At 37.1% G+C, this 15,976-nt stretch overlaps 1 protein-coding gene across 1 annotated transcript; it reads right to left on the bottom strand.

Moving 5' to 3' along the window:
• Positions 1-9,031: 9,031 nt before the first annotated feature.
• LOC149791492 (uncharacterized) lies at positions 9,032-14,301 on the bottom strand. The gene is made up of 5 exons (XM_089969434.1): positions 13,886-14,301; positions 12,224-12,457; positions 11,411-11,512; positions 10,721-10,802; positions 9,032-9,146 (listed from the first exon to the last, which is right to left on the bottom strand). Exons 1-5 carry the CDS (start codon positions 14,001-14,003, stop codon positions 9,032-9,034), a joined length of 651 nt encoding a protein of 216 aa, XP_089825560.1. The 5' UTR covers positions 14,004-14,301.
• Positions 14,302-15,976: the final 1,675 nt, after the last annotated feature.

Genomic DNA, 15,976 nt, shown 5'->3' on the forward strand with positions numbered 1-15,976 from the left:
CCATTTTTTTATATCTCACTTAAACATTTTAACATAAACACTCACACTCACATCGGTAGAGTCAGAACAGACGTGTTACAGTACTGAGGGGCATGTTATCTTTTTTTTCAAACTAATAAATTTGGGGTTTGTATGAAGTAAAGAACCGAAAGTACAGTGAAACTCAAGGATGATGACCCAATCTGTCTGTCTATTGATGCGTGTATTTACTTAAGAAGAAATATGACCTCTAAAACACAAAGAGATACGGCAAGCATGATTAGAATGAACAAAACGATGTTTTCCTTCACGCCCGTGTAATTTAGAGTTTCAATCCTCTTTGAAAACATACTTGGTCTCCTTTTGTAGGGCTTGAAATAATAAAAAACCTGAAAAAATCTTAAGCACTTTGCTATAGATAATTTCATCAACAAACTAAACAACATAAATGCCGTTACAACACTAGAAAGCCTTAAATCTTCTATCAAAAAGAAATGCATCAAAAAATTAAAGATTAACGATAACTAACCAATGAAACCGAATTTAACAAAGGCAGTGACATGTGAAGAAATGTCTCTCACTTTGGAAAGGTAGGCGAATGTACTCTGTCATGCACCATCAACTTGAAAAAAAATTATAAAAAAAATTATAAACAGAGAGAAACCTGAATTCAAAATTCAGTTGTTTTTTTTTTTTTTCTTCAAAATTGTTTCGTTTCTTTTTTCTTTCTTGGAACAAATCCAAGCACTAATATAGAGTGGAAAAGGGAAAATGCACATACAAGCTCTGATATTTCTGAAAAAATGAGGGGATATTCCTAACGTTCATAACCACCTATGGACTTGGACTTGTCTGTGACTTATCCACAAAACAAGATGTACATATTTCTGGTCAAGCTGCAAGTGTGTGCGTGTTTTTGAAAATGGTAAAAATGGGATATACAATTTTCTCGTGATACTTATAAAGTGAAGAGTCTGTGCAAGTGTCAAAAGCCAAAGTCATATAAGTTTTGTATTTTGTACGGCTTGTAAAGATTTCCACTTTAGAAAATGTGAAGTATCACAAGTTATTATCACAAACAGAAGTGGAACATAGGGGCTTGCAAGAAAGAAAATAACCCAGACAGTTGGTGTCATCAAGAGTACTAGAGACGGTACCCGAACTTGCTTGCTTGCTTACTTGAATTAAAGTGATTTTCGCTCTAATGGAGCATATATCACTGGTTTAATAACGCACCGCGTGATTTTTAATTACTCCTAGGGAAGGAAAGAGAGCCTCATCTCCCAGGCTTTTATGTACTCACAGACTACTTTTAAATTTAGCCACTGAGGTGTAGGACTAACTAGTCTCTAACAACCTGACTGAAAGGCTTTAAACATGAGTGGGAATAGTCTCACCACACACTCTTTTTTCTGTCCGAGCGTGGTAAAGGAGGAAAAAGGTGCTCAAAAAGACAGCCATGGGTGTTAAGTACTCAACAAAACGCTAGCCCGTACTTATTTCAAATCAAATCCCGTTTTTGCTAATGGACAGTAAAAAGTACCAATAATGTGTTAACCACTTGTGCAGTTAGTTCAAATCTAACAAGTCTGTTAAATTTCCTACTTCCTAACATATCTATCTAATATTAGTACTTAGTGTACATAAAAATAGCCATAGTGATCTTATTTAAATTATTATGTCTAAGAGACATATACCAGTTTGGTCACTGTTAGGTTTAAAAAGTTAAATTTGTTGCGGTGTTCCAATGGGTCAAGTTTGTTTCGAGAACAGTTTAGTCAAGGAGGGATACCAAGCCAAATATGGTTCCCTATTTAATAAAAAGCAATCTTTTGGAGCCCTAAAAAAGGTTGTTTTTTCTATTAGAAGGTAACACGTCTCTCTTTTGCTTTCACGTTCTTTCCTGCACTCCTAATCTCATGATTCTTGATATCAGGAAATGCGTAGCTATGATGGGCGGCAATGTAAGCAGCGGCTTCTACCAGTTGACTGAGGGGGTATCCAGTGTAGGTTTGTCTGTAGAATTGGGGAAGAACTCTGAACCTAATCCCCATTGAGAAGGTCTTGGTTTAAAGGTGTCTAGAGATTTGTAGGCAACGTATTGTATGGCTCTAATAAACTGCCCTGCTTTGTTGACGTCATACAATGCTTGATCTAGTCCCATTTCGGTGTACTTCTCAACGAGGGTCAGCGTCCCCCTCTTCCTCCTCAACCGCCTCAATTTCCTCTTCTGGTTCTGATACTAATTCTTTTGTTGAGGTAGATAGTTTCAAATCCGCTGCTATGGTGTCTGTCGCTGTTATTGTTGTTGTGGTTGTTCTTTCAGCTGAGATTGCCTGTTGTTGTAGGGTTTAACGCCATTTTTCAGCACGCGATAGGCTATACATGGCGGCCAGTATTAATGGTGGAGGAAGAACCCGGGAAAAACCCAGAAAGAACCACCGACCCACGAGAAGCTACTGGCAAGCTTTCTCACATACCCACATTAGCCGAATCCGAGACTCGAACCCACGCAGATAAAGGTGAGATGACAGTGATCCGTAACGGAGAGCGCTTTAGTGGAAATCATTCACCCAGACTCTTCACTTTATAAGTATCACGAGAAAATTGTATATCCCATTTTTACCATTTTCAAAAACACGCACACACTTGCAGCTTGACCAGAAATATGTACATCTTGTTTTGTGGATAAGTCACAGACAAGTCCAAGTCCATAGGTGGTTATGAACGTTAGGAATATCCCCTCATTTTTTCAGAAATATCAGAGCTTGTATGTGCATTTTCCCTTTTCCACTCTATATTAGTGCTTAGATTTGTTCCAAAAAAAGAAAAAAGAAACGAAACAATTTTGAAGAAAAAAAACAACTGAATTTCAAATTCAGGTTTCTCTCTGTTTATAATTTTTTTTCAAGTTGATGGTGCATGACAGAGTACATTCGCCTACCTTTCCAAAGTAAGAGACATTTCTTCACATGTCACTGCCTTTGTTAAATTCGGTTCCATTGGTTAGTTACCGTTAATCTTTAATTGTTTGATGCATTTCTTTTTGATAGAAGATTTAAGGCTTTCTAGTGTTGTAACGGCATTTATGTTGTTTAGTCTGTTGATGAAATTATCTATAGCAAAGTGCTTAAGATTTTTTCAGGTTTTTATTATTTCAAGCCCTACAAAAGGAGACCAAGTTTGTTTTCAAAGAGGATTGAAACTCTAAATTACACGGGCGTGAAGGAAAACATCGTTATGTTCATTCTAATCATGCTTGCCGTATCTCTTTGTGTTTTAGAGGTCATATTTCTTCTTAAGTAAATACACGCATCAATAGACAGACAGATTGGGTCATCATCCTTGAGTTTCACTGTACTTTCGGTTCTTTACTTCATACAAACCCCAAATTTATTAGTTTGAAAAAAAAAAAAGATAACATGCCCCTCAGTACTGTAACACGTCTGTTCTGACTCTACCGATGTGAGTGTGAGTGTTTATGTTAAAATGTTTAAGTGAGATATAAAAAAAATGGTCAGCTTGAAAACGCGAACCAATACTGTGACGCTCAGTATTTTGATGTGGTAGGAAGAAATGGTACAACACACACACAAAGAGGGCTTGTAAGTTCACATTTCAGTATGTCTGCACTGTAATGGTAACAACGCAAGAACATAGGGATTATTATGCCACACAGTCCTAGAACAAAACAATGCATCACCCGTTGTAAGCCATTTCATTGGCTATACTTATTTTCTTACCGCGTTCACTTCGAATTGACTTGAGTAGCTATTCACACAGTGACGAGAATGGCCATGCTTTACTGGGTCTATCCTATAGGCGATTTATATAAAAAAATATTTTAAAAAATGAAACTAATGCACGAACAATGGTTCCATGGGCGATCCCATGGAAATTGTGTCCGTCTTATTGCAAAATACATCAACATTTAATTTAACCGTGCAGATCGCTAGAACAAACCTCTGATCATATACATTTTGAAAAGTGTTGTGTGACACGGATCGCCATCGTCGCTTGGTGTCTGCTTTCTTCTTCGAAAAGAGATCGTTTCGTCTTGACTATAAAAATTTAATTTGACTAAGTTTTACGCACTACTTGAACTCATACATTTCACGTTGTAGGTGTAAGCCGTCGTTCTCAGTTTTCTGGAAGTTCGTTTTTGCGTTTCTCAGATGTGATACTATTTTTTATGGACCGAACGAAATTTCTTTTGGCGTGAATCAGGACTCGTGGTTTTGTTGTATAAATGGAGAGCATTGATGAAAGTTCAGTTATGTCGTCTTCGAAATCGCTGACACGGATCTGAGCTAACACTTCAGGTTTTGTGTGAGGCGATACAGTACATCATTGCCTTTTACTTCCTCAATGAAATCGTTTCATCTTGTTGGAAAATTACATTTGACTAGGTTTCATACGCAGCAGGTCCCTTTATATAAGGAGAGTGTCTTAGCGTCAGAGTATTCATTCCACTCTCAAACGATCAAGAAGATGGAAGAGTCAGCACAGATCGACCTGCTAAAAGTCATACGAAAGCATAATTCACGGGCGAAAGTGGCAACAAAACTTACTCTTTTGGTCGTTGATTTGATGAGAGTCATACGAAAGTGTGTGCTAATGAAGTTTGCTATATCTGCAAAGGTAAATGGGTATTTGTTTCCAGAATACCTGCTTCGTCTAAGAAAGAGAGACAAAAGTCAAGATACCTAATATCGTTGTCAGGAGAAAGGACACTGGAATTCAGAGTGCCCTACGAGAAAAGAGAAGAAACAGAAACAAGACGAAACAGAGAAGAAGGATTCAGAAGAAGAAGAAATTGAAGATGATGAAGAACTTGTGCCAGTAAAGACATGGAAATGGAAAAATTGACAATGTGAGCCGATGCGTTGGCCCTGATGTGAAATTTCATACTACCTTCAAAAAGAGAATAGACCAGAAAGAAAACGTAAGTGTCTCTTGGTCTTGACATTGTATAATAAGGATGGCGTGTTTTGTTTTTACTCACACTTTATGAAATTGTGCTCTTTCACCTCTCTCTATCCCTCTGGATCATGTTTTAGCTAGAATTGAAATGGAAGGATGTTTTCCTTCACGCACGCTCTTTAGGCATGCAAGTCGGTAAACAATAGTCAGTCTATTCATCCATCATTGTGTGTCTTGATGTTTCCTAAAGCACACACTGATGCCATAAAATAACGGGTTAAATGGGTTTTGTAGTGTTGGGAGTGGGGGTGGGGTTGGGGTGTAGGTGTTTGGCAGTGTTGGTCATTGCAGGTGAGGGCTTAGGTGCTTTCAGAAAACTTTTTCTTCTTCACTCTGTGTTGATGGAATATAATGGGTTATTTTCTTCACTCTCTGTTGATAGTATATATATAAAGGGTTATTTCTTCACTCCGTGTGGATAGTGTATAATGGTTTTCTTCTTCCCTCTGTGGTGTGCGTGTGTGTGTGTGTGTGTGTGTGTGGTGTGTGTGTGTGTTAGCGTACGTTGTGTAGATCGTATATTTGGTTGTTTTTTTTTCCTCCCGAGTGTGGATAGTATATTTGGGGTTTGTATGCGTTAGCGACCTTGTGTGGATAGTATATTTGGGGTTTGTATGCGTTCGCGTACGTTTGTGTGGATAGTTTATTTGGGGTTTGTATTATCTCCCCTCTGTGTTGATAGTATATTTGGGGTTTGTTTTTTCCTCTTCCCTCTATGTGCGCGCGTGTGTGTGTGTGTGTGTGTGTGTGTGTGTGCGTGTGTGTGCGTGTGTCTGCGCGCGTATGTTGTGTGTGTGTGTGTGTGTGTGTATTGGTCTCTGTTTGTCCCTATAAAACTCACTTTATCCCTATCAGATACACTCTACCTACCTACCTACAGTAGCGCGTATTCAGGTCAGCCACTTGCAACATTGTTGACACTTATCCCCTAGTGTTCAATACAGTGACGTCACTGACGCTGGAAATTTCGAGACTATAAATATGGACTTGGGGATTTCCACAGGTTGTAGCTATACATATGTACTAGAGTTCATAAACAGGAACGTCACTCAAGCTGAGGCTATAAAAAGATAATGGGATTTTCCAAAGGAATAACCCACAAGTTGGAGCTATAAATAGATAGTGGAATATCATAGGAATTTTAGCTGATTATAGCTATAAATAGATACATGGGTGTTTATCCACGATCGTCAAACAAGTTGATATTGTAAGTAGTTACTAATTTTATCCATTTTATTCTAAACCATTGTAACTTAATTTTCGGGGATATGTGTATTTTCCTTTAAATTCTGGGACAATTTCGTCATTTTAGCGTTACTTTTAGTCACATCCATTTTGTCGTTGAGCATTTCCTTGATTATAGCTATTTATAGCATCATTACAATTATGCAAATTTTTGAACACCCCAGCAAGATTTCAGGTCTTGGTAATGCTTTATATATAAGTCTCTCGCTTGTACTAGTGCATGTATTTCTCTGTCTCTGTTGTGTTTGACCCTCTACCATCATTGTCCCTAGACAATCCCACCATGTTCAATTCCCCTTGTCCCTAAATAGACCCACACTTTATTCCTCCATGTTGAATTCCCCTTGAGGCTAGAGTGACCCAAGACTTTTTCTGCATGTTCAATTCCCCTTGAGGCTAAAGTGACCGAAGACTATTTCCCATGTTCAATTCCCCTTGAGACTAGAGTGACCCAAGACTATTTCCCATGTCAAATTCCCCTTGAGCCTAGAGTGACCCACGATTTTTCTCCATGTTAAATTTCCATTGAGGCTAGAGTGACCCAGGGGTCTCTGTAATGCTAATTCCCATTGAGGCTAGGGTGACCCCCCTTACTACTGGCGATTATTTTCACACAGACACTGCATAATATGTGGTGAATATGATTACCGAAGCATCATGACGTTGATACCTCGAGCTCTACAGGTTATATGACGTCAGTTCTTTAGATGAGCGATGTGGGGTTTAACTTACAGCTTGTGCCATGTCATAGGAACGCCTTTCTATCCAAAGACATGTAAACGTGCCTATTTCCGGCCAGGAATCTTGTGGGATGAAGATTAATAAAGTGTTTTGTTTACATTCCAATCATGCTAACAATAGATTAAACTGAATTTGGTTCCCATTTGCGGTAAGTGCAACTAAACTCCAACATTATGGACATAAACGTGATAAGCAAACGTACACACTTTCACTTCATTATCATCAGTACAATCACTACCATTGTCATTGTAGTAACAATTGATACCATTCTTACTTCGGTTCATGATTATCTATGAAAGTGGTATATTCCTGAGCATCATTTTCATTGTTTAGACGATAATGGACTTTGTCGCAATATCATTTTCATATTAGACGGTAAAAGTCTGACTTTGTCGCAATATCATTTTCCTGTTAGACGGTAATATTTTGACTTTGTCACAATATCATTTTCATATTAGACGGTAATAGAGTGGCTATGTCGCAATATCATTTTCATATTAGACGGTAATAGCGTGGCTATGTCGCAATATAATTCTCATATTAGACGGTAATAGTCTGGCTTTGTCGCAATATCATTTTCATATTAGACGGTAATAGACTGACTTGGTCGTAATAAAAGTTTCCTGTTAGACGGTAATAGTCTGACTTTGTGGCAATGTCATTTTCATGTTAGACGGTGTCACGTTATAAGTACAGAATAATAGCCAGATTGCAACATGTATATGCTAGACCTGAGGCTAATTATTTGCTTCATAAATGTTGCGAGTGTAAGCCGACATCAAAAAGACGTGGGGGTGGGCAGTTGTATATTACATGGCCATAGGAACTTGTTAATGGCGCCTTATTCTGATGAGTTCGATTCACATGTAAGTGGCAGGAATTGCCGGTGTTGGCTCAAAAGAATAATAAGTGGGGGGTCGTAAATCAACCCTTAACAGACTGTCGGGGAGGTGGCAACGTCTGCTAATTATGTAGACCATGGGTGAATCAACATCCACTCGGAATTGAGCAAGGTGTGGCCACCATTGCAATCGCAAGTTTAAATCTAGTGTCTTGAAACTAAACGTCAGTAGTCGTTAAACCAACCTGCGGAAATTACATAAGGAACTTATAAGCTACTCCGATGTCATTCGAAATTGGCGGGAAGCATTGTTATTCTGGGAATTACAAAGGAGCTTCGGAAAGGTCAGTGACTTATTTGCTCGATTGTCGCTATCTATTACGGCAAGGAAGCTTTTAGGGACCGGAGGAGTGTAGGAGAGAGAGAAGGGAAATACCCTGGTACAGTTGGTCCCGAGTCCTTGGGAGACAAGAAAAGGAGAGAACGGAAGTGGAGAAAGTGGAAGGGTGAAGGATGTGGTTGTTGGACTGAAGGGGTACTGGGTACCAGTCAAGAAATACTACAGATGAGTAGAAACACAGGACAGGAGGAAAATCTATCACACTAAGTCAGATGATGAAATAGGCCGTCACTTGGTCGAGTGAAAGACGACTGATAGGGTTTTGAATATTGAATTTCATTTGAGGAATGACTATCTGTAATTGAATATCATTAAATTTGTTGGTTATTCGAATTTCACCTTTCGTGTATTCAGTAATTTAACTGTCGGCATCGCTGACTGGGGGCTCGGAGCTTTGCATCTCTATCACTACTTCAATTTCTAACAAAAACGACCCAGAGTGGGCCTTCTGTAATAATTAAAGATAATACTGGGAGAACCCCACCCCACCCTAAGGTAGTCTACGGGACCCTTTACAGACGGTAATAGCGTGACTTTGTCGCAATGTCATTTTCATGTTAGCCGGTAATATTCTGACTGCCGCAATATCATTTTCATGTTAGACGGTAATAGCGTGACTTTTTATCAATATCATTTTCCTGTTAGACGGTAATATTCTGACTTTGTCGCAATTGTCCTTCTAGCAATTGAGTTCCAATGTTATACTCGATCCTTTTAAAGTCTCTACGAAAGACAACGTAGGTTTCAGTCTTGAACGGAACATATCTCCAAAAGTTCATTTAAAAATAAAACAAATGCACCATTTGAAGCTAGTATAGACTGTTTTATTGACAATTTTATAATCAGTCGTCTTGCGTCTTTGTCTGCAGTTCTCTTGCTATGTCCTCAAGCATTGCAAGTTCCTTGCTGCTGATGGTGTACTTCCCCTCAATACCCGGATCTATTTCACGGTTCCTCCTGAAATTAGTATATTATACACAATACGACGAAAACATTCAATTATATTCTCTGTAACTGGTGTATGATGTTTATTATTCACCTGCACACTCTAGAAAAAGTGCACACACGCACACACACACACACACACACACACATACATACATACATACATAAATACATATATATATATATATATATATATATATATATATATATATATATATATATATATATATACATGTGTGTGTGTGACAAAACAGTAAAACAACAGTGCAAAACTGGTTCAAAATCAACCTAAGTACTTTCGAAATCTTCGAATTCCTTTCACAAACGATAATTACACATAACAAAAGACAAAATTGCGAGTGTTATGCAAAGTCTGGATTGTGTTTGTTGTAGATAACTAGAACTACATACAAAATAAGGCTGAACGATGTTGAGTGTCGTTACTACCTGTTATAAATGCCTGATTTGCTAGCAATACAAATTGTATTATTTTCGATAGTGTTCAATATTTAAACACCAGATAAATATACAGAGTGCAAAGTCGTTCTCGTTTCATCTGACCGTTTCCACTCCGAGTTATTTATGGACAGTTAAACTGGACGAGACGTCTAAGTGAATCCTCTTTATAAATGTAGGACGTCACCACAATCGACCGCTAGCGTCAATTTGCAGCCATTTACTACGGGTCGTCGTGGCATATTAAACCGACTGTACATCGAGCCAGCGCCTCGACAGAATCGATAAAAAGATGACTCATTTTCTGAAGCAAAATAATTGAACGTAGTTTCTCCAACATAATCACCTTTAGTGCCAACAATATAGTGTTCACAATCTGGCCTTCTGCTTGGTCGATAATTGCATTACTTGCAACTGTCATCCAACATCTCGCGGATTTCATTTTTAATAAGGTCAGAGTTCAAACAGCAACGTCACACATATAGGCTATGCATGGACAACGCCAGTGCCAATACGATTCTGTTCAAATAAGTATTTATTTATTTATTTATTTATTTGGGAAAAGTGTCATTTGAACATACAGACAAGGACACAAATCGATGAAATACGTTGTCATTACCTTGACCTTGTTGGGAGAACGTTTCCATGAAATGTGACATACAGCTTAGGCATAATATATTCGTCGGCAACGTTTCATTAATATATAATGAGTTGTTCGAATGTTTAATACACAAAAGGCTACAACTCAAAATTACATTCCGCCTTGCTTTGACTATAGCCTTGAGGTTGGGGACCAGGCTCTGAGCGGTCATACTATACGCCTGGACACGTTTTGGTGAAAGTTTCAAAGTCGTTTCGACTATCCACTCCGGTACAGTAGACGAACAACACCATAACGTAAATACTCTTAAATTTCTGACTTAGGTTATTTCAAGGAAAACAAACTTAAGACAGAGAACGATTTAGTACAACTCACTGTTAACATTCAAAAATTCAGATGATTGATTAGAAGCGCATTTCACACTTTTCGCTTTTCTCGTATCGATTATATATATATATATATATATATATATATATATATATATATATATATATATATTCGGTTGACATTTAACCTGAATGATACTTACCTTTTTTTCATAATACATCCGACAGCAACACCGAAGAAAACTAGTACAAGGATGGCGACGCCAATGAGAATATATAACAGTACTGGAAATAATAAAATGCAGATCTATAAACTATGAAGAAGACTTTATTGCCGAAGACTATCTTCAAGATAATATATTAATAGTATGTAATTTTGTAACATTTTCCTCTAGTTTTTTCTTCAATGTCTTTATCTCACTGTATCTGTTGATATCTCTCTCTCCCTTTATATATATATATATATATATATATATATATATATATATATATATATATATATATATATATATATATATATATAATAAACTGATAACGAACAGTGCGAAACTAGTGTCTAGCATCACGCTGAGTTAAACTAGTTGAAACATGATAATGTTAGAAGCTTGAATCCCTGTAGAAACAGCCATGGTATTTGCCTTTGAAAAAGAGACTCATTAAAGAGTCAGGCTACCTAGATACGAGTATCGCACTGTTCTTGTTAGTTTATTGCATGTATCTTAATCAATCCCTGACACATGTGATCCCTTGCTGGATCCAGTGCATTTGAAAGGGTTTTTATTCAGTTTTTTTAAAGATCTAATTCCTGTATTCGAATGTATCTTTTCCAGGTGTCAAGTTAATTATAAATCTTAGATAGGAATTACGAACCTAATATTTCAGATTTAACTTACATTTAAGGTCCTTATTCCCAGAAATATGTATCTCGCTCTCGGAAGTTTTGTTAGTGTCAATAATATTGGACGAGGCTGTTGTGGTCGTCATATTTCTCCTTCCTTTGAAAGTTAAATGCAAAATCATTATAATTTGGTGACATTGCCAGCAGCAATATATAACAAGGAAAGCTTCAACTGACACCTTATTGTCTGGAATTGTAACGGCACTGCCGAAAACCCTTAAAAGCGAGACATGAAATTGTATTTGTACAACAGAACACATTTCAACACAAGACATGAAACTGTATTGGCGCAACAGAAAGTCCTTAAAGGGAAGACATCAAATGGTATTGGCACAACATAAATCCCTTAAACACAAAACATAAAATTGTATTGGTACAGCAGAAAACCCTTAAACGAAAGACATGAAATTGTATTGGCACAACAGAAAACCATTAAGCACAATTTATATCCTACTATGTACAATTTTTAGTCCCCTAATCGTTTTAAAATTCATTTATGTTACGGTGAAATATTTTTAATTTCAAGCCGCAAGAGTTAGGTTCCAAAACAAAAGACCCTTCATTAAAATGTTCTCAGAGTTAATGCGTGCGCATATTTTATAAATATTAATCGTATGGAGGATATACTTTGAGATGAACAAATCAAATTTTGCATATTACATACTGCAAAGCATGGCGATGTGTTTTAATAGCATATAGCTGTATTGATATTTGGGTATACAGCACGATAGGTGTATGTTCCCACTAACAATCATCTTATGAATATAGAGCTGTAACCATGCATCCACTGTAGGAAAGGAAATTATACCTTCAAGGTAGCAAACACGAAAATGTCCATTACACCCGTAGTTCACCCACACATAGTTTGTGGAGAAGCCAAACGTAACTCTGTAAGTGCAATCAACCTCAGCTATGTTGCGGAGAAGTTTGACTGCCACAATTTCACTAGCTCCAGGAACGACGCATTCCGCATAAGCACTGTTCTGTTCGGCACACACAATATCGGTGAAAAGCTTCTGATTGCACGGGTGGTCTGAAAGAGCTAAATTTCGCAATTCATGAAATAAATTTGAAAAGTATATAAGACGCATCTCTCTCTCTCTCTCTCTCTGTCTCTGTCTGTTTATCTGCCCCTCTCTCTCTCTCTCTCTCTCTCTCTCTCACATACACACACACACACACATTTTCTTGGGGCCCAGGACGGGATAGTTTTCTAAAGCGCTGGCCATTTCAACTCTGTCCACATGGGATCGAGTCTGAGACTATCCCAATGTAGATATGTCAGAAAGCTTGCACGTAGCTTTCTGTGATCGGTTTTTCTTACCGGAGCTTTCTGGGTTTTGTCCTCCACCGGTTAAACTGGCCGCCATGCATAGCATATCATGACCTGAAAATAGTCCCCCCCCCCCGCCCCATAAAAAATATAACAGCAAATTTAATTAACATATAATAGTTTTATAGTCCACACAGTAGGTACAGACTGAGACCTTATCCTACATATTACAGTCTAAAGTATACAACATATATATTTATCTAACAAGATCATCTGATGTGTTAGAAATTCACCTCAAATACACACCCACCTACCCATCCATCCTATCCCAACATTTCCTCCCTTATGTATCACGAGAGAACATTGACAGATTCCCTGCATGATTTAGCTCTATCTACGCAGGAGAGACTTATAAACTTATACCCATGCCTCAAAGTGAATTCTGTATCTTTTCTAATGTTTGTTCAATCAATTCTCATCGTCAAGCAATGGTCCAATGAGGGGGAGGGGGCGGGCTATTACGGAATGCATCTTTTTTTAATTGCAACATAAATTTAAATCTCCTTTAAAGGATTGACAGAAAATAACAAATATAAGAATCTTTTCTTTTTTAGAGAACTCGAGTACCCCTGGACAGAGACCTTAAATAAAACCTTCACTTAAACGACGGTAGTCATAAGTGCGTAAGGACAGGAAATAACAAAACATTCACTTAAACGACGGTAGTCATAAGTGCGTAAGGACAGGAAATAATAAAACCTTCACTTAAACGACGGTAGTCATAAGTGCGTAAGGACAGGAAATAATAAAACCTTCACTTAAACGACGGTAGTCATAAGTGCGTAAGGACAGGAAATAATAAAACCTTCACTTAAACGACGGTAGTCATAAGTGCGTAAGGACAGGAAATAACAAAACATTCACGGCGAAGCAGCCAAACAGAGAATAATTACTGATCATTGAAGACAACCAAACAATGATAATGAAACTACACCAGGTACTGATCAATGTTTTAATTTTATCCCAGTAACGACAAGAAATTGCGCAATAATGTATTTATATCATTAATTGATACAAGTCCTTGTGCAGAAATGATACCTGCATCACTCATAGAAGAGTACGAAGATGGATGTGAAGCGACTAATGTATTATTACAGGTAATTATTCATATTAAAATATTACGGAATATCGACTTACCCCTATCCAAAGAGACCTGTGCTGTGATCTTCACTGTACAGTTCAATACTGTCAGATTTATGACTAGGAACAACTTCATCCAGCGTGGTTCATGCAACATAGAACATGCAGATTCCATATTGTTAATGTATCTCACTGAAGATTCTTGAAACGCGTAATTACGTTAGCTGCATAAAGCTTTCCCAGTATTGCCTATTCAACATCGATACACGTATGGACAATACAATTAAACTCCATTAAATATATGTCCTTAATGTGCAGAATCATGTAGAATTTTTCTCACACCATTTACCTGTTCGTAAATGATTCAAACATGTTTCCAAATTATTAAAACATGGTTTCATGCCTGATTTAGTGTAATGAAAATTTGATTAATCCAGAAGCAAAAAAAGTGGTTATGAAATATGGTGTCATGGCTTTCTATGATCTTGTAACAAAAATATGCATAACTTGGTAACGAATTCCTTGTACCTCTGCTGTAGAATTATTTGCTACCAACATGGTGCCCTCATATATAGGTATGCTTTGTTTACGAACTTCTGTAAATATATATGATAAATAATCATATCCATCAATGCCCTTAGGGCGACCAAAAATGTTTATCTCTCTTGATTTATTGTTTTGATCGTAGTTTGGCTATGTAAATTAATAATCTACATTATCATGAAATCTTTCCTTTATGAATACAAAAATATGAAAATTACTTTACGAAGACTATTTAATAATTTACAGTTTTATCATCTTAACCAATGTTTGATAATAACGCCGAAATATTTACCGACCCATCTCCTTTGAAATCCTTCGATAGACCTCGCTACATTAAAAACATTAATTATCATTCTGTCTCAACAAACAAGCTATCTTGTGATACAAAAGTGATACTTGAATATTACCCATAGATTTAATTTTAATATTTTTATGTATAAGTGAAACCCTTAATGCCTGAATAGAAGAAGGATTTGTCTTTTTCTAATGTTGTCCACGTCAGTCGTGAATTATATATGTTTTGTGGAAACATAGTTCTTTATCAAGCAATGCATCTTGACGTTCATCGCTCAAGGTAAAATATCCCTACGCACCTTCTGAACAATCATCTCCTAGCATCGCACTTGAATCATCCAGATTGTCTCTGTGCGTCAGTCATCGTCAAAGTGGACTCTGAATCACCATTAATGATAGTTTTTATATATATATATATATATATATATATATATATATATATATATATATATATATATATATATATATATATATATATATATATATATATATATTTACTTATTTATATATTTTCATTGTAAAATAACTGACTTATTTGTTGGAGTTTTTATACCCACCCACCCCTCATTTTGTCTCTCTCTCTCTCTCTCTGGAATGCTCATGGATGACAACTGAAAATATGATCTAATACCTCAAGATAGTTGTCTATGTAATACAGCCAGAAAAGTGTTGCAACGATTTCCTCTTCTTCAGTTATGTACTTTTTGAAGTTAATCTTCAGCGCCTTAAGGACATGTCAATGTGTAAAGCTGTATCCTAGTGAGTTGAATTGTGTCTTATATTTGGATATATGCGTCTCGTTTCACGTAGCTAAAGTGTTGTAAGCTATGTAATCGAATGATGTGGTCCCCTAAATTGTGTCATGGAATACGCGAAGGGTCATGGTCAATCTGCACGAAAGGTAAAGCTGATAAAATTGAACCTATTTCCGATTTCTCCTCTATTGAACTTAATTCAATCCCACCCCCACCTCAGATTCCACCTCTTTTTTCAATTCAAACCTTGCGTTTGTTCTTCTCCACATTCAACTTTAAAAGCTAGATGATCCGTCTAATTGCCTTAACGGTCCATACGTTTTCAAACAGCCCACTATATGTTTGTTTGTTTGTCTTGTTGTTAGTTCTAACATTTTGAATGCTTCCATTTTGCGAGTGGGCCATTGGTCCAGCAATAAAGACCTGGCGATTTCTGATCCAGATACATCACTTGCGGAGGTTAACAGATTTGTTTCTTATAAGGTCTCCATACTTATTAATGATTGACACGTTAGGGTTAGAAAGTGACCTGTTGGGAACCTCGAATGTATAAAAG

This window comes from Sinohyriopsis cumingii, chromosome 9 (assembly GCF_028554795.1).
Source record: "Sinohyriopsis cumingii isolate HCF-2022 chromosome 9, ASM2855479v2, whole genome shotgun sequence".
NCBI lineage: Eukaryota > Metazoa > Mollusca > Bivalvia > Unionida > Unionidae > Sinohyriopsis > Sinohyriopsis cumingii.